This window comes from Vulpes lagopus, chromosome 3, assembly GCF_018345385.1.
Source record: "Vulpes lagopus strain Blue_001 chromosome 3, ASM1834538v1, whole genome shotgun sequence".
NCBI lineage: Eukaryota > Metazoa > Chordata > Mammalia > Carnivora > Canidae > Vulpes > Vulpes lagopus.
In genome coordinates this window covers 76,498,344-76,519,796 of record NC_054826.1, presented here as the reverse complement: position 1 = coordinate 76,519,796, position 21,453 = coordinate 76,498,344, and the positions used below count along the sequence as shown (strand labels likewise).

At 41.4% G+C, this 21,453-nt stretch overlaps 1 protein-coding gene across 1 annotated transcript in view; it reads right to left on the bottom strand.

Moving 5' to 3' along the window:
• Nucleotides 1-21,453, bottom strand: part of CCDC6 (coiled-coil domain containing 6) — a 111,639-nt gene that overhangs the window by 53,177 nt on the left and 37,009 nt on the right. Inside the window, exon 2 of the mRNA XM_041748765.1 lies at nucleotides 5,073-5,222. Within this exon, the coding sequence (XP_041604699.1) occupies nucleotides 5,073-5,222 (150 nt within the window). The remainder of the gene's footprint in view (nucleotides 1-5,072; nucleotides 5,223-21,453) is intronic.

Genomic DNA, 21,453 nt, shown 5'->3' with positions numbered 1-21,453 from the left:
GGCAGCAGTATTGGCTGAGAGAAGATTGCAGACAAGAACAGGACTTCCCAAAGAGCAGGAAGTAAACTTGATGCATCAGGCTTACATAAAAGCCAAGTGAAAAAAATCCACAATTGCTAAAACCACTATCAATCTCAGTGATGTCAGGTCTTTCAGTTGGCACTAATGATTGGTAATGAACAGAGGAGTTAGCCATTATTTAAAAAAAAAAAAAAAATTTAAGACTGAGGACCAGTGGAATAAATCATATCAAGACTGACAAGACAGGTAAGCTAGTTATTAGAGCCTTCTGATACTACTTAATGATCTGAGCATTCCAGTATCTTCTATCACCTACAAATGCGTCCAAGTCTGCAGTGGGCTTCTGTGCACGGAGGTCCATGACAAACAGCAGAACCGGGGGTAAGGCGCGTGGCAACGAGTATCAGCCGAGCAACATCAAACGCGAGCACAAACACGGCTGGATCCGGCGCCTGAGCACGCCAGCCGCGTCCAGGTCGTCCAGGTCATCCCTCGCCGCATGCACAAAGGCCGCTGAGCCGCTGAGCCACTGAGCGAAGCTGGAAGCTGCCGGCGGGACCCTACCCCGCCCCCACGGCCCCGCCCCATTGGAGCATTTCTCCTTCCTGGAACCTCTCCTGCTCTTGTTTTTGTGGGGAGCTGGGACAACTGAGACATGAGCGCTCCTCGAACTGGGAGAAGTCTAGGGTTGTACGGAAAGTAGAAGCAGGAGCTCAGACCTTGCCGAGTCTCTTTCTACGATACTGAATTAGGAAGAATTCCGGACAGACAGTAGGGGTCACCAGTGAACCCCGTGGATTCTGTTCACGGCTCTCACCACCAGTTACCCACAACCCACCTGCGCCCTCCTGTGTTATTTGAGAGCAGAACTCAGACAGTGGGTTATTTCTTAAGTATTTCAGAATGCATCTCTCCAAGAAAAGGGCTCTTAAAGACATAATCACAAAACTTTACACACCTAAAGAAAGTGGTTAAGAATTCCTTAATATCATTGCCTAATAAATGTTGAAATTAAAAAAAAAAACTATGATACAACTATGATAGTAGAATCTATGTTCCAAAAGACAGGGACACAGAAGGTTTCAAAAGGTAAGGACAAAACAGGTATTAGAATTTTTTAAAATTTCCTTTTTAGAAAATAAGACACTATCCAATTACAAAAGCAATGCATGTTTCTTTTACCAAAGGAAAGGGATATTAGAAAATTAACATACCCATAAACTTAGCACCCAAGTATAACTACAACGAATGTTTTGGAAAATAGTCTTTTAAACATATTACCTAACGTAGATGTTATATATCAAAAATTGATTAAGAGGGTGCCTGGGTGGCTCAGTGGTTGAGACTCTGGTCATGATCCCCAGGTCCTGGGATGGAGTTTTACATCAGGCTCCCCACAGGTTGCCTACTTCTCCTTCTGCCTGTGTCTCTGCCTCTCTGTGTCTCTCATCAATAAATAAATTTTAAAATCTTAACAAAAAAAGCTGATTAAGACTTTGCTTACAAAATATTTCTTGTAAATTTTAATTATAAATTATGGTTAAATACAACTTCTCTGAGGCATTCTGGAGCTGAATTTAGCTTTGATGCAGGCTTGTGCTGGACTTACAAAAGTACTAGAAGGTTCTTTTTAATACAGTTGTTAATCAGATAATCAAGCCCATGGCTCAAAAGGATGCAGATTTTTCAGAGAAGTTTTCATAAAACGAAAGTATACTTTTCTGGCTACCTAATATATATTTATGTGTGTATATATATATATATATATACACACACACAAAAAAAAGCAAGAGAGAAAGCATGCTTTTTGTGTTTCAGTACTGATTAACATATTTGAAAATATTTGAGCTACTTCCCAAACAGGATCTTCTAAGACAAAAGGACTTCCTTTCATCCACACTTAAATAAACTTCTGTTTTTAAAGGTATTAGATACCAGTTCTGTCATGGCAGATAGGATAGGAAATGTTTCCTCCACAGCAATAATCTTAATTTGTTCTCGGACCCAAAGAATTCCTTTGAAATGCACATAAAAGCATTGTCCAATCACTATGAGAGACAACAGTGAAAGTGTGGTGACAAAACCAAAATTGTTCCACATGTAGCCTCCCAGTGGCCTTTGGGTGAAAGATGCTAACCAAACATTTTCATGGTGAGCGGTCAATTCACTCATTTGTCTATCAGGGACACCTGCATGAGGTTTCTCTTCGATCTAGAAGCACCATCCTAGAGAGCCATATTAAAGTGATTACACAATTAGAAAAGTCTATTGGTACCAATTACTCTAAAAGTCTCCAGATGGAGATCCATTCTTCCACACTGGGTGGCAGAAAACATGAGCCTTCCACAAAGGACTGGTTGAAATCCTTAAGGCAAGCCTAGGGGGTGAGTACCACAGGGTGGTGGCAGCCCTTCTTCCTCGCAGCTGTCCCAGCTCTCCAACCAGCCCAAAACACAGGAGGGCTGCCAGGGTATTCTGCACAGAAGGGCATGTTGTGACACCTGATGTCTGAAGTGAAAGACCACCTATCATACCACAGAACAGATGTAGCTCTAGAACTTGCCAGAGATCTCAGCCTCAAACTCCCTGACATCATCTCCTTTCAAGAGCCTAAGAACCAGGAGGGGGGATGAGTGACTGTTTAATGGGGACAGACTTTGGTTTTCAAGAAGTCCTGGGATGAATGCGTGGTGGTTGTTGCACATCAGTATGCTTTATGTCACTGAATTACAAACTTAAAACTGGCTGGAAGGGAAAATTTTATGTATATTTTGCTACAACGTATGCATGTATATGTGTATGTCTGTATAAATATATACAGCTGGGATTTGTAAGAGGTTGTCTCAGAGACATCCTAACCATTCATTTGTCCAGATTCTGCACGTCAGACCATGAATGAGCTGGCCTCACCAAGAGCTCTCCCAACAGCACAATCAATATGATATGTTAATATGATATCCTTTGTTTTCACAGAGGGCAAACCTAGGACTTGGCTGCGTGGACACCATTCCTACATATTATATACTACTTTTGGCAAAAACAATTTATTGCATTGTTCACTTCGTACCTTCTTCAATCTCTTAAGAAAAATCCAACATGTCCTTCGGTTTTTAATATATGAAAATTTTTCCTCCTGACGAAGTAAAACTATTATTTTTTTTAGATATAACAATTATGAAAAAATCACTATATTTCTCTAGGTTACAGCTTTATTTATAGGATGTTCAGAACTAAAATTTTTAAGTTCAAACATTCTTATGTCATGTATTATTGTAATTCACTTCCTTTTCTATTGCACATGGCTCTTATGTTATTTAGTGTCTTATTTTAAAGGACATCAGTGTCTTTGGGGAAAGGTGGGTTATAATAATAAAACTATGCGACCACTCACAATGAAGATGAGTCTTTATAGAGAAAAGGAGCATGATCTAGCTAGCTAGCATGATCTAGCTTGGGCAGCTTTTATAAATAATTTGGTAAAAGATTCTAAATACTAACAACCATTTAAGCTGAAAACAAACAATGTTTCTTGCAGGGCTAAAAATTATACCACCTGATTACACTCTGAACCCAGAAAAACAAACCATAACTGCATCCCTATAGTTCTAGAAGCAGCATGCAGAATAAGCAGTCTGGTACTGCCAAAGTGAGAGAGACCCAAAGGTCAAACTAACCTTCTCCCCTTTTTTCCCTCTAAATCAGAACGCACATGAGTCAAAAAAGCATTTCCGCACAAAAATTCTACCATAAATCTCTGCTGGACAATAATGCCTGGCTACCTCTATTCTTCACATTTCAACAGCCACCAACTAAATCAAATTTTCTGCAAGAGAGGAATAGTATCTTTATTTGGTAATTAGTTAGGAAAATGAGGATGAAAAAAAGATGGGATCCCAGTTGTCTGGACTACTGTATGGTTTTAACCCTAAAGTTTCTATCCCAGAGCTTCTGGCCTTCTCTTAAGGACTGTCTATGTTGGAAGATAAGAAAAGGATTTAGAAAGTTTTTTTTTTTTTTTAAATCTCAAGTATCCTTTTATTATAACCTCACTAAAATGTATTCTTCAGTCAAATCAATGAATGGGATGGTTAGTGATGTCCCTGAACGGAAGAGAAGAGGAAAACACATCTACTTTTCTTAGTCACCAGATGAAGTGGAATCACTCGTCCTCCTCCTGGCATAATTCTATACCTGCCCATGATCTCGGACAAGCTGTGGCATATAATGAAAACTTAATATCCTACTTATTCTAAAGTTCATATTACATGACCCACAAAGTATTGGCCCTAAAACGAATTCTAATTTTTGTAATTTACTAGTAAGCTTTGAGGGGAAAAAAAGGAGCCTCTGAATTAGAAAAATCAAACCTTCCTATATGTTTTGCGTTGTGTGTTCTATGAACTATTAGTGATTAACATTAAGCTGTAATAGCTACTTGACGGGATGAGCACTGGGTGTTATTCTGTATGTTGGCAAATTGAACACCAATAAAAAAATAAATTTATTATTAAAAAAGCTGTAATAGCTGTCTGATATTTGTTTAGGAACATATTACTCCACTTATCTGAGCACACCATATTGGATGTAATTTTAACGACAGATCATAGATACCTACTATTTTCATCCCAAATTGACATTTCACTTTATATCCTCATACTTTAGTGCAAAAGACCCAATTCTGCTGCAAAAATGTTTATGCATTCATTACAGATTCAATGTAGAAGAAGGAAGAAGTACCACATTTAGTGTTAATCCTCATATTTCCAAAACACTACATACAGCAATTACTCCTGTGCTAAGGCTTCAGGCTCATCAGCAACTTGGTGAGGTGCTCACAGTATAAAATATCTTCCCTTATCTAAGCAGATGAGTCTCAGAGCCAGTCTTTAGTATTACATCACTGCCATCTTTACCTGGTATTTTTAATCTTCAAAGGACTTTAGCTACAACCTCATCAGCAAATGTTTCAAGCAAAGTGCTCTATCAAAGTCATTTTTTCCTAAAGAGGAAAACAGGCAGGGAAGATGTAAGGGAAGAAAAGATAAATTTACCTGCATCAATTTTCTGGAGAGCTCATTAGTGAGGAACTCTTCTTCCTTCTCATAATTTACAGCAAGGGTTTCTTTCTCCTTCTGCAAAGCCTGGATTTTCTTGAATAAAGTATTACTGATGAATTCTTCCTCTTGCTCAGCCCTGGCTTGCTGTTTAAGGGGAAAAAAATAAAGAGAGGAACAAAAACAGCAACAATATGTTAAAGAAACAGGAAATTTACAATTGAAATAGTTCTTATTTACAGAGAGGGCACCCATTTTAATGAGATTTCTATTTTTAACTGTGAACCAATGCACACTAAGATACATAAACCAGAGGGACTGAATAGCAACCCTAAAAGCAAATCTGGCTTTTTCCCCAAAGAGCCCCTGTACTACATATGGCTCCTCTTCTTAAAGTGATGCTTCAAAGATATTAATAAAGATTGTTTTACAATTTTTTTAATCAATCCCAAGTCAATCACTAGACTACAGAGACCCTTCATATGGCAGACAGGTCCAATTCTGGGATATGGTCATCAATTCATTGTAACTCTCTGCAAGTCACTATATCCCAAAGGTTTATAGTTAAAATATATGGACAACATGTTTTACTGAAGCAGAGAAAGTAAAATCATGTCACCTCTTTAGGATGTTACTGAAAGGGTTTGAATATGCAATTTTAAAATCAATGCAGATATACAGGGATTCGTTTCCATGCTCAATGAATAGTCATTGTAAGGAAATATACCAGGCAGCTAAAAAGAATTGAGGTAGCAGGAATCCAACCAGTGAAAAGTAAGGGTGGATGAAAAGGCTTATTTTTTTATTAACTTCCCACTGGGAATCTTTTGGAGGTGAGGGCAAGGACAGCCATTACTGAATTTTAAAAACAGAAGAAAAGAGGGTCAGGATAATTCAATGGAGATGAAAATATTCTTCTGTAGCTTCCCCCACCAACCTACGTTTTAACAGAATAAACAGAAAAATCTAACCATCCTTGAAGGAAATTAATCTTTTTAAGAAAGAGGAAACTTGTTTCAACTCTACTCAAAGCACTTTTTAAACTGCATCATTTTGATGCACTCATCCCAAGTAATGCACTCCTGTTTTTTTTTTTTTTTTTTTTTTTTTTATGATAGTCACAGAGAGAGAGAGAGAGGCAGAGACACAGGCGGAGGGAGAAGCAGGCTCCATGCACCGGGAGCCTGATGTGGGATTCGATCCCGGGTCTCCAGGATCGCGCCCTGAGCCAAAGGCAGGCGCCAAACCGCTGCGCCACCCAGGGATCCCTGCACTCCTGTTTTATCAGCCACGCTGAGGCAGAAAGAGCTCCATCAATTCCAAGCCTCTAGCACCTGTCACTTATAATAATAATACTAAAGCCAGAGGGCAGGAGACAAAAGGGCACCAGCACTAAATAATTACCACCTTGCTGTAAAACCTCTGACCAGCATTCCCAAGTCCAGAGGTTTAGATTTCTGTACCTAACTCTCTAGCTCCCCAGGGCCCGCACCCTCACAGCCATGGTTTCTGGGGAGTCCGTCCTCTGTGCTCTCTACCTCTGTGGCCAGAAGGAAGGACACCAGTCCTCAGAACTGCTTGTCAAGCAATTCTACAAAAGAGAGCCATGTATAGTACTTGGGAGTGGCAGAGGCAGAAGCAGAGGCCCCCACCCCAGCTGAGGAGGGAGCCCGATGCAAGACTCAATCCCAGGACCCCAGGATCATGACCTGAGGCCAAGGCAGACACTTAACCACTGAACCATCCAGGCCCCCACCCCCATGTAGTACTTCAATTGAAAAACAGAGCTACAAAAGGTAGAAACTTTGGGAGAAGGTCCAGCACTCCCATTCTTTAAGAAACCATTTGGGATAAGCAAGGAGAACTGAGCACGTAGGAACACCTCTCAGCAAATAAACTTGTATTTCCATGCAAGAGCACCCAGGGAGAGGTCCCTAGGCTTCAGTGGCTCCCTCACACATGAGATTTTGTTAGCCCTTCCTAGTGCTGAACTCCCCCCAGGGGTCCAGATAACCTGCTGAGGGGCAGTGCTTCCCCTCCCCACTGTCAAAGAATCCACGGCTGCCCTTTAAAACCCACAGACTTCCAGGTGTCATACTAGTGCAACGGGCAGGAATCCAAAGTATTTATGGAGGCACACTTGACACATATATCCAAGCCCGCAATCTGTTCAAGCTACTTGTTTTTCTGGTTTTGACTGACAACGTCCTACATGATTTGATTTCTGATTATTCTAAAAGTTACAGAACAGAAAGGTAGAGAGGGGCTGTAATGCTTCTGCCAGTGATTCTGCACTTATTCAAAGGGGTGATTGCCATAAATTATTTTCATTGTCCAGCCAGACTCAACTTCTTTCACATTGCCTCACACTCAGAATTTTAGACAAGTTGTATATTTGATCACAAGCAGTCAAGAAAGCCAGACTCAGGCTCAGCAGAATACCCTCCCCTTTGCACTGGGGTGCGGAAGCAAGAAGCTGGAAATAAGGGATAAGCCCTAAGTGTTTGTTCATGTTTGTTCACCCCTGCCTCCCCCTTCATCGAACCATTAAGTTACAGGGACAACAGATTTCAGTGTAATATAAAACAGAACTCTGCGATAAAAAGTAGATTTGTGGTTGCCAGGGGCTGAGGGGGGGATGGTGAGTGGGGGAAGGGGGAGTGTGAGAGATGGGGACTGACTGCTAATGAGTACAGGATTTCTTTTTGGGGTGATAAAAATGTTCTGAAATTAGTGCTAACGGTTTACACAACCTTGTGCATATACTAAAAATCAATGAGGTGTACACTTTAAAAGGGCGGATTTTATCATATGTGAATTATACCTCGATTAAGAAAAAGCACTTTGGTAATTAGCAGGGTTTGTATTTCGCGGAGCACCTGGTTTCCTTTGCAATTCTTCCCAGAGAAAACAAGAAAAATTTTAAAAGGATGGGGGCGGGGAGGCGCTGAAGAGCACCAGATCTGCTCTGAAGTGCCTTCCCAAGTAAGTGACACATCACTGCTTGTGAGAGGCTGAGGCTTTAGCTAACAAAATTATTCACCATTTTAGAATAGCCACTTAATTCTAGGCAAAGCCCATTAATGGAAAATGCCGCTCTCAGGACCCCTGAATAACACGCGGAACTGCTCTGTGGAAGCTTGTCAAAGCCTCTCTAACTTCAGCAGGGGTGAACAGGCCCTCACACAGGCTTCATAAAAGGCCTCCTTTAGCTGAAGTTTTTGCCACTTTTTAGTTTGAACCCGGGGCTGTTTGTTATTCTGCCTCCAGCGGAATGTGACATCCAGAGGAAAACCACTGGGAGGACAAAATTCCAGGTCCCCAAAATGTAAAACCTAGTTCACCCTTTTGCTAACTGGTCACAGATCATTGTAGGAATTAGCACACAAATGAGGACAAAAGATAAGATTCTGCATCCAATATAGCCTCAGAGAAAATTTCCTAAAAGATTAGACAGAGTGTACTGACAACCAGGGCTAAACTTGATTATCAAACTCTGAACTGAGCGCCACACAAAGCTATTCCCCTCAGCCGGCCCCCCACAGCTTTCTCCCAGGCCATGTGCATCACGGGCCCAATTTCAGTCTTAGTCCTGGCCTTTTTTCCCCTAACTCTAAGACAAGTCTTTTATTTAAGCTGTAAGCAAATTATCATTCCAATTTATCCTCCCCACCCCACCCCCGCCCCAAAAGAAGCCAAGAGCCAGGTCGACAGTGGGCCTAGGAGCAAAGAAGCCAGCCCCAGGCACCATTTGCCAGCACTGGCACTTAGAAAAACAAGTGGACAGAGCAAAGATGAAACAAGCTATCATTTAAAAATCTCATCAGTTTGATCAATCTAGTTCCCTTTTTATCTGAAATGCTTGAAAATTTCAGCACACCTAAACACATCCAAACTCAAAAATAAAATTATATCAAAAGCTAAATAAATGAATCATGGTTCACTGTAACTTGAAAATGTGAACAAAAAATTAGGAATGCTTTGAAAAAGGAAAACTTGTGTTCTGCCTATGTCTGTAGAGCTGAAGATTGGTAAATCTGGGGAAGATTTTTTTAAATATCCATAATTATATTTGCATATTCAATATGTTCTAGATGCTGTGTTCAGAAATTCAGTGACTCTGGTTTAACCGTACTCACCTAGTAGTATCAGCTATTTTTGCCCCTCCCCTAGCAGAAATCGTCTGAGGTCTATAAATACGAGGACTAGAGCAAAAAGCATCTCTCCATCACTCCACATCCTATCAAAAATCCAACATTAAAAAAAAGGGGGGGGGACAGTAATAGGAATAGGACAGGAGAAATTTACCAAGTACTCCGGCAAAAATAAACACCAGCCAAATTCTTAGAAAAATTATTGTTTCCTGAGTCACCACATATTTAGGCAACCATATTCTAACTGAGCACAATTTTCTGTGAATAAAGACAACACAGCTCACTCTGACCCACTGCTATGATGACCAGGGCACAAATTTGACAGGAGATTCCAATGTGAATCCAGCAGTATTTTGAAGATCAGTGGGTGGAGAAAGAAGAATTCAAAACTCTCAACAGCAGCACTCACTGCTGATGAGAAAATTCAAGTGCCAAAACCAAAATCATGTAGGATGATGCAATTCATGATCTGTCAAGCATAAGGAAAAAAAAGTTTTCCAGAGCAGGCAATATTTGATAGCAGCCATAGGTAAAAAATATAATCAAGAGAAGATACAAGTGACCACCAAGATAACACACTGGCATTTGTTTTTAAAAATTACTTTTGATTGCTGACTTGTTTTAATAACAAAAAAATCATAAAAGATTACCTTGAAGCTCTAATGCTTAAGAGTTCAGGCAAGCTCTATTTATTATTTTAATTATTTACATTTAGGAATTTATTTAAATATATTATTTAAATTCACTATTATGTTGCCTAGTCACTTACAATCCATATTCTAATGATTTCAACATTTCAGTTTGAAATAGCATTAGAAACCAAATTGTTACAGTAGCAGGAACCACCTAACACGAAACCAGGCAAGTGAATGAAACTCCGTGCTTTCTCCACTGTCACTGACTAGGTTCACCACAGCATATGTGCACTGGCCACGGAGATGCTCAGAGTTCAACAGAACCCATGCCTGATGGCTGGTGCCTCTTGGGGGAAGTCTCCTGATCATCAGTCATACCAATGGGTTTATGAACACAAACCATTGCCCACTATGGTCCTGCATGGTCTGTTTAACATTTAAGTACCAATACTACAGGGGTGGGCAGCAGCTGACACAGAAGATAAGCCCATTAAGTACCTTCATTTCTTTGATTAGAAGAACTAGAGACATGATTTCAATTACATGCATGAGAATCAGAATTTTCCATGTAGTCTGTGGAAGCGCTCGGTTATTTTGTGTTTCTTCCACATACTGCACACTAGGCTTATGGCAAAAACAATAATCAGTAAATTAAAGCACTTATTTATTCCATTCCAGTACTGCCAGCAAATTACTGAGTGTGAGTATACAGGGATCAGAAGAGAATCATTGTGAGCCCTTGCAACTGTGCTATTCTGCCCCAGATACTACACCTAGGCCATTTGCAGGACTGCAGGGCAAGAGAGAAACAGCCAGAAAGCGTAACTTGCAGGGCCAGAAGAGCTCAGAGAATCTCAAGGTTAAGACTAACTCCAACAGCTACCAAGTTTCATCAACCTGCTGTACCTGTCAAACCAGCTTCAGTGAAAGACAGGTCTTTACCACTCTGGTGTCAGACTGCCTCCTTCACAAGATGCCCACCTCCAGCAGTGTGACCCCGACAAGCGATGTGACCTCTCTGAATCACTGCCTTCTCCTCTGTAAAGTGAAAGTAATGGTACCTCCCTCTGGATTGGAGTGAAGATAAACCCACATAATTCACAGAAAGCTGAGCATAGTATCTTGCACAAGGAAGCACTCAAAAGATGGTTGCCAAAAGGCCTGGGAAGAAGCATGTAAAGGCGGATTAATGAGAAAACAGCGAAGTCTTATGGAGCCTCCCCTCATTTAACTAAAAGTTGAAAAGGACATAATTATGGTACATCCTTAGAAACACACAGTAGAACCATCAAAAAATATATATATATGGTTTGCATTTACTCTCATGAAAAGATATCCAACAACAAATGATTAACTGAAATACCAAAACTGAATGTTTATATCAAAAGTAGAAGGATCCTATGCCGGGTTTCCACAGAAAAATCACACACCAAGGACACAATGCCATATGAATAAATGAACAGAAACAATCTACTTACAATTCCACACGTACACACTAACTACCCCACCTTCAGGACCAGCAAAGGCTTCAGATATTCAAATTCTCATTAACTCTAAAAGAATTTTATCTGAAACATTACAAAGAAATAAAACATGGTGAATGAACAACAAGAAAATAGATCAGGCAGGTTTGAAAAAGAAAACAAAACTTCTTGAAAGAAATGTTTAAATTCATCATGCATTTTGTATTTCAATAGCAAATTTGACACAGCTGAATAGCAAAGACTGAAAGAAAGAAGAATTAATCCAGAATGTAGACCAAAGAAACAAGAAAATGGAAAATGGGAAGGATATCAATAGAGACAGGAAGGAAATGAAAAATTTGACATACATCTCACTAAAGATTAAGAGGAAGAAAACATTTGAAGATGATGGCTTCAAATGGAAATGGTATATCTCAGAAATACCATCTGAGAATTTCCCAGAATCTAATGAAAGATGTGAATCTATAGATACAAAAAGCAACCAAGAATTGGTACCTGGACACATTTTAACCCAACTGTATGTCATTAAGACAAAATCTTAAAAATAGTCTAAAGAAAAAACAGATGATCCATAAAGAAACAAACAGACTGACAATCACTTCCCAACATCAACAAGGAAAGGAGACAACAGAATATTCTCAAAATGCTAAGACAAAACAACTGGCAAACTATACTAGGATATCAAGAAAAACTGTCTTTGAAGAAAGAAACAAAGACCACATTTCTAACATAAACCAAAACTGAGTTTATCACCAATAGACCTACACTAAGAAGGTGTCTACAGGATGGATTATTCCAGAAGAAATGTCTACAATGCACAAAAAACTGATGAGCAAACAAACTGATAAAAATGAAGGATAATCTCAACAAAGATAACATCTAGTCTGTGAGATGAAAATGTCAGTGAGCCCTCTTGCTCAACAACAGACCCCAATCCTTAAAACCAGAAAGAGACAAGCCCACTTAACTCATGCTCTAAGAATGAGTGTTTATTTATCACACTTTCTTTAGGCACTAAAGATGTTCTGTAGTGTGTGAACATTCCAACCTCCAGACTAGAAATGTATGCCTAGAAGACCACACCCCACCAAATTTCCTTCCTTGCCCAGGTTCATGGGTTGCACCAATACCAACTCCCACCTATGACCATGTGTTCCCTGGCGGCTCTCTTGAGGACCCCTCTGAACCCCTCCAATTAAACTCCAGGAGTCTACCTTGTGTGAGGTCAGTTGTTAAGGCTTGTTGATCCTGCCACCTCACCACCGCTGCCAGCACCCAAAATAAATTTCTCCCTTTCTGTTTTCCAAATCCCTCTTGAGTTACTGGCTTCTCTGGCAACAAGTTTATCCAGTAACAGTGTTGGCAAACCCAGCCAGGGCCCCCTTGGGACTGCCTGGGTGGAGCAGGTGGCCACCGCAAGATGCCAGGACTCACTTGCTCTGTCCTGAGCTGGTGGCTGCGCTAGATCATCCAGAAACAAAAATACTGAACTAGCACTAAAATACTAAGTAGTAATAGTGTCAGTCAAAGGGGATGGTGAGAATTAAAACATTTTACGGTCCTCATATTTTAAATGTGCAAGGTAAAATTTCAAGGATAACTAGTAAATGAATAGAAATGGAGAAATTCTAAACCAGTAGAAAAAATACTTAAAAAGGTCCAAAAGAAAGAAAAATATGGTAGAAAGAAGGAAACTATATCAGTAAATCATAATAAACACAAATAGACTAACCTAGACAGATTGTGAGATTGGGGAGAGGGTGAAGAAGCAACGCCTAAAACATATTAGATATAAAAGTTTTAAGTACAGAGGTGAAAAAAGATACACCATACAAACAATAACCCATCCCCCAAACTGGGGGACTACAAGGCTATATTAATATCTGTCTTAAACAGATTTTGTAACAAAACACATTTTTAGGAAGTTCTAGCAAGCACAGAAAAAATAGATAAAAATTCAAAGTATGATAATTGGTAAAGAGAAAACAAAACTATCATTATTGGCAGCATTTTAAAAACTATAAAACTCGGGGCATCTGGGTGGCTCAGTCGGTTAAGCATCTGACTCCTGATTTCAGCTCACATCATGATCTCAGGGTCCTGGCATCCAGCCCCGTATCAGGCTCCATGCACAGCAGGGAGTCTACTTGAGGATCTTCCCTTTCCCCTTGCCCCTCCTCCTGCTCCTACACATCCTCTCTCTCTCAAATAAATAAATAATCTTAAAAAAAAAAAGAAACTATAAAACTCTCCTGGAAATTGAAGTAATTAAAAGAAAGATAAAGACCATGGATTTTGTATGTACCAGCCATAAACAGAACACACATTTCAAAAAGATATTATTTAATACAGTCATGAAAATTTTAAGGCACCTAAGAATACATCAGCCAAAAGATATCAAAGATCTCTATGAAGAAAAGAAGTCTGGACTGAAATATACTCAATGAAGAAAAATACATGAATAGATATACAAAATTTACTTCTGTAGAGATGCCAATTCTTTCCTAATCGCCCATAAATTCAATGCAATTTAATTAAAATATCAACGGGGTTTTTTGAGAAACCTGACAAGCTGATTCTAAAATTTGTCTTAAAGCACAAGGGCCAAAAAGAGGCAGACCTCCCGAAGAATATCAGGAAGAAACCTGCCCTACACAGAAAGAGACTCACTATAAACCTCGAGCTATTCCCTCATACACTGCTGTGGGAGTGCAGAGTGCTCCTATCATTTACAACACAGTCTGGATGATTCCCAAAGGGGAACCTCAAGTCACCATACTACTCAAACCACTCCTAGGTAAATACCTAAGAAAACCGAAAACTTTTCTTCATGCAAAACCTCGTATACAAATGTCCCAAGAAGCATTATCATTAGGCCTAAAAGTGGCACTAACCCAAATGTTCGTCAGCTGATGAACAGAAACAAAATGTGGTCTGGCCATACAAAAATAAAGTCCTGACAGTACGGCATGGATGAACTTTGAAAATATCCTTCCTAGTAAAAGAAACCAGACAAAAAAGGCCACAGAATGTATGATTCCATTTACATGGAATGTCCAAATTAGGCAAATCCGAAGGGATGGAAAGTACATTAGTGGATGATGAGGGCTGAATGTGGGGGAAATAAGAAATGACCACCAAAAGTATGACCTTTCTTTCTGGGGTGATAAAAATGCTCTGTAATTAAACTGTGGTGATTGTTACCTCATTTTACTAAAAAATAACTGAATTGTATATTTTAAAAGAGTGAATGTTCTGGTATGTGAATTAGATCTCAATTTTAAAAGGGAGCTGGGTGGCTTACGCCACTCGGGGAGATACAACAAACCCTTCAGTCTCCAGGGCCCAGGCTTCAAGAGGAGGGCAGATGCCAAACCAGCACTGGTCTGTGTGTGTGTGGACCCCGGAGGCCGGACAGGGGTCCTTCCCCCAGGACTCAAGCAAAGATCCACAGCCTCTGGGGAAAGGGCGGGAAACTCTGTCCTGAAGACCCACAGAAGAGATTCAAGTCAGAGAACATGGTGTCTCTATGGCCCAGGCACACAAACCGAAGACTAGACCAGATGAATGAGAGAACCACCTTCCTCTACAAGGAGCCTGGGAATGAGCAACAATCATGGTGATCTAGGCTCAATCAAGAAAGGGCAAAGGCGTGAAGATTATGGTAGCCCAGGCCCTGGAACTTGCTAAAAGCTGAGAAGGCAGAGCAAGAACATAAGGAAAATGGAGTGCCACAGGCCCCACTCTATATATAAGGTAGTGGAGGGATTTGAAGCTTGTGGAAAAATGATAAACCACCACCAACAAAACCCAAATCCAGTTCAAAGACTGATTAGACGGACTCAGTCTCACATTGATGGCCCAACAGAAGAGACATACTCATTTCTGGTCATGGTATTATTCATCTCAGTCTTCGTTACACAATGTCTGTAGTCAGTCAAAAGTAAAAGAAAAATGAGGGGGTGCCTGGCTGGCTCAATTGGGAGAGTGTAGGACTCTTGATCTCAGGGTTCTAAGTTCAAGCCCCATGCTGGGTGTAGAGATTCCTTTAAAAATAATAAAAGCAAAAACATCCTATTTGAGTAGGATAAAGGAGGTTTCTTTCCCCCTTCTTTAGTATGGAGTCAATTCAAGGCATAGTTTTCACAAGTTTCTTTGGTATTTCCTCATCTTCCCTCACAGAATTATTTATCTCCTTACCAAATTGGTAGTACACTCAAAGTACTCTAAAGGCCCTACCCCAGTATAGCAAAATACCCAAACAATCCTTTCCCCAAAAGCAATCACGCCTACCTTCTTTTCCTTATAAAACAAAGTGATGAGCACCTAGCAGCCCTTTCAACTGGCAATTGAAAAGCAATCAGACTGACCTAAATTATACTAAAATGTGAAAGACTATTTTCCCAAGCCTGATGATTTCTTATGAGGACAGGAGGGCATAATAGGATCCCTGGCTGAGTGTCTTCATTCTATCAGTTATCTATCACTATGTAACAAACCACCCCAAAATGTAATGTCCATAAATAACAATGAACTATTTGACCTCATTCTACAGGCATTCCCTTGGCTAGTTTCACTGAGCTCCCTCATACTGCTTCATTCAGCTGGAAGTTCAGTTGAGCTTGTATGATCCAAGATCAAGGGAGTAGGAAAAAGTTTTCATTTCTTAATGAGAGAAGCAGTAAAATGCTACTCAATCAGGATACTTCTCTTTTTCAGAGTTTCTTCCCTTCTTGTGAAGACACACATTTCCTAAAATCTCTGTAAATGATGAGCATGAGAGAGGAACAACTCTAGAATTTGATTAATACTTTAGGTCAGTGTGAGGAGGAAGACCACCTGCATTGTTAATGAAAATGAACCTATTAACTATGGTCAGAAGCTTTTTTCTTTCTTTTTTTTTTTTTTTTTTTGGATCATACGATGAGCAATTCCTACCACTAAAACTCATTTCCTCACCTATTGACAGCACTAGATGTAGAGTCTCACAGTGGAAATAACAACGTTTCCCAACTATAAACACAGGCATTGGTCCTGCGATATCATGAAAGGTAACCTCCTCGGATCTATATGCAATATATAAAAAGAGATCAGACAACAACTGTGCCTAAGAGTCTCAAGGCACACACATCTGTAAGAACTGTCATAAACTGGATAGACTAAAGACATAAAGAGAGAAATGAGCACATCAGTGTTCTGTGTTTGTGATTCTCATCACTCATTAACTTAAATGCATCATCTTCTTCACCTTGATGATATTACTACCTCCAGGGTACACCTCAGCTCAGAAGCCATGGGGAAAGTTAAATATCCATTGCTCTTGGAAGATGAGCTCTTAAAACAGAAGCCTCTAGGGGCGCCTGGCTGGCTCTGTCAGTAAGGCATGTGACTCTCAATCTCGGGGTTATAAATTCAAGCCCCACGCTGGGTACAGTGATTACTTTTTAAAAATGCCTTAAAAAAAAAAAAAAAAAAAAAAAAACTGGGCAGCCCAGGTGGCTCAGCGGTTTAGCGCCGCCTTCTTTCCCGGCCTGATCTTGGAGACCTGGGATTGAGTCCCACGCTGGGCTCCCTGCATGGAGCCTGCTTCTCCCTCTGCCTGTGTCTCTGCGTCTCTGTGTGTCTCTCATGAATAAATAAATAAAATCTAAAAACAAAACAAAACAAAACAAAAAACAAAAAAACTGAGGCCTCTACCATTTTTTCACAAGAAAACCACTAATGCCTTACTTATCCCCAAACACCTTGAAGTTTCCAGACTTGGTGCTGGGACACTAACTGAGATCAGGAAAACAGGAATATGAAATCTCTACAGCTCGACAAGATTGGAAAATGAGCATTACCACTCAGTTGCCTACTGTGCAGAGCAAAGGAATCCAGCAAGCACGGACTACTCCAAATGATCAATAGGGGGAGCTGTGGTACAGTGACCCCAGTGAAACAGGAAGGCAGGCCAGACAGAAAAGACATGAATCCTCCTCCCCAAAAGGTACTTTGATGACAGAAGCATCATGAAGAAAATTAGGAATGACAAAACCAAAACTCGAGGAAATATTTAATAATCTCACTGGTCATTTTCACCCTAGAGGAAGAGTTGACGACAAACAATTATTATTCCAGATTGAATGCTGGTCAGGCACCATTCACAATGTGCCTAACTCATAACTTCCCTAACCAGGAACCCTGCATTATTAACCATGTCCCCACTATTTCTGATGTGGGCAGGGGTGCATCTCAGCACTACACCCAGGAGGCATCCCTTGTCAATACTAGGCTTCCCCCTCAATAAGTTCCCAACCAGAAGAGCTGACAAGTAGAAGCAGCAACTACAGTGATTAGATCTTTTAAATGTAACTTAATACATATGACAGAGAACCTCCTACATGGCAAGCACTATCCAGCAAATCCAGTGAATATCACTGACATTGCTCCTGCCCTGAAGGGGTATATAATCCTCCTAGCAATTAAAGGAAAGTAACATCATTAATCTGTACACCTAGCTGTTGGCCTTGGAGTGATCTTGGCTGCATAAAACAGCCTGAAGAATCAAGGGATTTAAAAGGAGATTAAGCGGCACAGAAGAAAAAGGTAAGTATTTTATCCACCACAGTAACAGAAGAAATGGCCCAGCACACAAGCACTCAAACAACTGCTGAATAATATAAACATAAACAAATATACAACTGTTATAGTATATACAAATATACATATGTGTGTTTTTATAAAAGAATCATTAACTCTATGGACTGTATTTCCAAACTATATGATAAAAGTATTGATTATATTTCTGGCACAGTAGGAGGCTCCTTCCACACATCTCATTTGATCAATATATGGGCTTCACACATTTCAGCCACACATAAAAATAAGAGCTGAGGGCAGCCCAGGTGGCTCAAGGGTTTAGCGCTGCCTTCAGCCCAGGGTGTGATCCTGGAGACCTGGGATGGAGTCCCATGTCGGGCTCCCTGCATGGAGCCTGCTTCTCCCTCTGCCTGTGTCTCTGCCTCTCTCTGTGTGTCTCTCATGAATAAATGAATAAAATCTTTAAAAAAAAAAAAAAAAAGAGCTGAGAGAGGTCAAGCAACTTGCCCAAGGACCCAAGCTAGTAAGTATCAGGGCTGCAATTCAAACCTAAGCTCTGGACTAGCTCCAAAGTTCCTAAGTCCTTTGATGGCCTACTCCACCATTCCAAATAACAAGGTCTTCCCCTAGTGTGAGGAATGTAGCACGATGCTCCAGAAAGAAGCCAAATCCACTAGCTCACCTTAAAGCTACCAGGTACTGTTGCACAGTGCCTGAGCACGGCAAAGCAGCTCATCTGCCAGAGGGGATACCCTATAATTTCTTTTCCCGAACAAAGTAACTAACTGTTGGATGACTGACAGGTAATCTTTAAGAACTGCACAAGAGCCACTTTTTTGCTACCACTACTACCACTGCTCCAAATGGGAGACCACCTATTTCCTGATGGTGTGCGACACTTGTTCCCAGGCATCCTGACAGCACACTCTGGCAAATCAGCTTTACTCCACATGCTCTTCTCTCCTGCTCTTGCAGAGTGAATAAAGGTGTATCTGTCAGGTTGAGGGGAGATAGGTCAAAGAAACCATGAGAGCAGGTCTGACACAAGCAAGCCAGTCAAGATTTGGATTCAAGTCCATCAGGAAACTGCAGGATAAGGAAGTTACATTCTCTTGTGTGTAAAAGAGCTAACGTATAGTAGGCCTAACCACCTTCTTTGAAAGGCTGCTTACAAAGCTTAGTCCTTGACTGGGAATCTGAATATGGGAAAGGTTCCCACCACCCTGATTAAAGGGGCTCATTGTGTCAAAACTTTGCAAACAAAATGTTCTCCTTTGGGAGTCTAGGATTTTGGTACATGCTAACAGAGGGTGCCTTCGTGGTCAGTCCCAGTGAAACCATGGGTGCTGAGTCTCTACTGAGCTTCCCTGATGGACAACATTTCACATGTGTTGTCATCACAACCTGTTGCCAGGAGGAAGAAAGTACATCCTGTAGGAATAGTGTAAGAGAACTCTTACAAGCTCATGCTCCCTCCAGACTTCGTGCTGGGTACCTTTGCTCTGTGTTGATTTTGCTTTGTAGCCTCTGGCTATAATAAATCTCAGCCATGATCATCACCACATATGGATGATGTGAGGTCTCCAGGGGGTGGTCTTGGTGACCCTTGACTCACCCTGTATCCAGCAAGAATGCCCTTTCATCTAGCTTTCAAAAACCATGAGAGCCAAAGAAAGGAGCACACTTCATACCCATCACATCCTAATGATTTCAGTGTAGGGGTATAAGGTATAACCCAAAGTCTGAATTTAAGTGGCACCCTAAGAGGCCATGAGATTACTAAGCCAGAAAAATCTCCCCAGATCTCCAGGTTCTTAACCAACTACCTACTCACCAGCTTCAACTGGAGATCATGAAGGAGCCTCAAACATAACCAACATCAAACACATCTTGAGTAAACCTTTGTTTTTCTTTGCCTTGCAGCCTTGTGCCCATTCGAGCCATCGGAACACCTTGTCTTTAACTGAAATAGATCTAGAATGTTTCTTTCAATTCTTCTCCTTGCCTCTGTTCTAGCCACCACAATTTTATATCCAGCTGACAACCACTACCCAGACAGCCCTGATTTTTCCCCTCTTGCTCTCATACAATCTATGAGATGCTCCCTTCTGCATCCAAAAGTGACTTTAGAGGCAGAAAACTAACCACTTCACTGTCCTACATCAAGCCCTCCAGTGCCTTAGATACTCAGAAATGCTGACTCCTTCCTGCTATCTACCAACCCTTCATGATGGAGTCTCTGCCTGCCTCTGCCTGCCTCTTTCCGCCGTGCTCATGGCATGCCAGCTACACCAGCACATCTACCCCCACACATGCCAAACACATAATTCCTGTGTGGGACCTGGGCACTAGCTAGACCTTCCACTGCATGGCAGGCTGGCTACCTGGGTCCTGCCACCAAGTCTACAGGCAGCCCTCAGTCATCCATCCCATGGCTTCCCTTCCATCAGAGGACACATTCCCCCTCGAATGTTTCTGTGGGGTTGTTTTTACTTCTCTGTCTCCCTATCACTCCTCACCAGCACGTGGGTTTAGGAAGTAGAGCAGATCTGCTGGTGGCTGTTGCGGCTTCGGAGTCTAGAACCGTGCCTGGCATATGGCAAGAACTCAAATACTAGACACACAGGCACTCTCTGAGAGGCAAGGAAAGCCTTCCCTTAATCTCTGAGCCTTTCCCACTTTGCTCTTCTGCTGGTTAGCTGATGGTCAAAGCACTGTGTCAAGTTCTTGTGACAGAAAAATGAGTAAAGTTCTGTCACTGCCCTTGGCATAGCTAGTCCAGGACTTCCAGATCCACCACAGCCTCTCCCACCCTATGTCAGCTTCCACGGATGCCAGCAATATCACAACACAGCCCTATCTATACTTGGTAGCTCTGACTTCCATTCTTTCTTCCTATCACCAATGCCACATAATGCTCACAAGTAGCCAAGGAAAGTGACTCAACTCTAGCCTGAACCTTCTTTCTCCTTCTCCTGTCCACAACAGGATCCCCTCATGCTCTATCTGGACTCATGACCACCCAGTTGGACTGCATTTCCCTACCTCCTTGCCAGCGAGGTGACCCTTGAGATCAGTATCTGGTCTAGAGGAGGTGAACAGAGGAAGGAAGCAGTGTGAGACTCTGTGGAGTCACATCTTTTAAAAGGAAGCATCAGGGGTGCCTGGGTGGTTCAGTTGGTTAAGTGTCTGCCTTCAGCTCAGGTCATGATCCCAGGGGTCCTGGGACAGAGCCCCACATCGGGCTTCCTGCTCAGCAGGGAGCCTGCCTCTCCCTCTACCTCTGGCTGCTGCTCCCCCTGCTTGTGCTCTTCTGTCAAATAAATAAATAAGGGATCCCTGGGTGGCTCAGCGGCTTAGCACTTGCCTTCAGCCCAGGGCATGATCCCAGAATCCCGGGATCGAGTCCCGCATTAGGTTCCCTACATGGAGCATGCTTCTCCCTCTGACTGTGTCTCTGCCCACCCCCTCTGTGTGTGTGTCTCTCATGAATAAATAAAATCTTTAAAAATAAATAAATTTT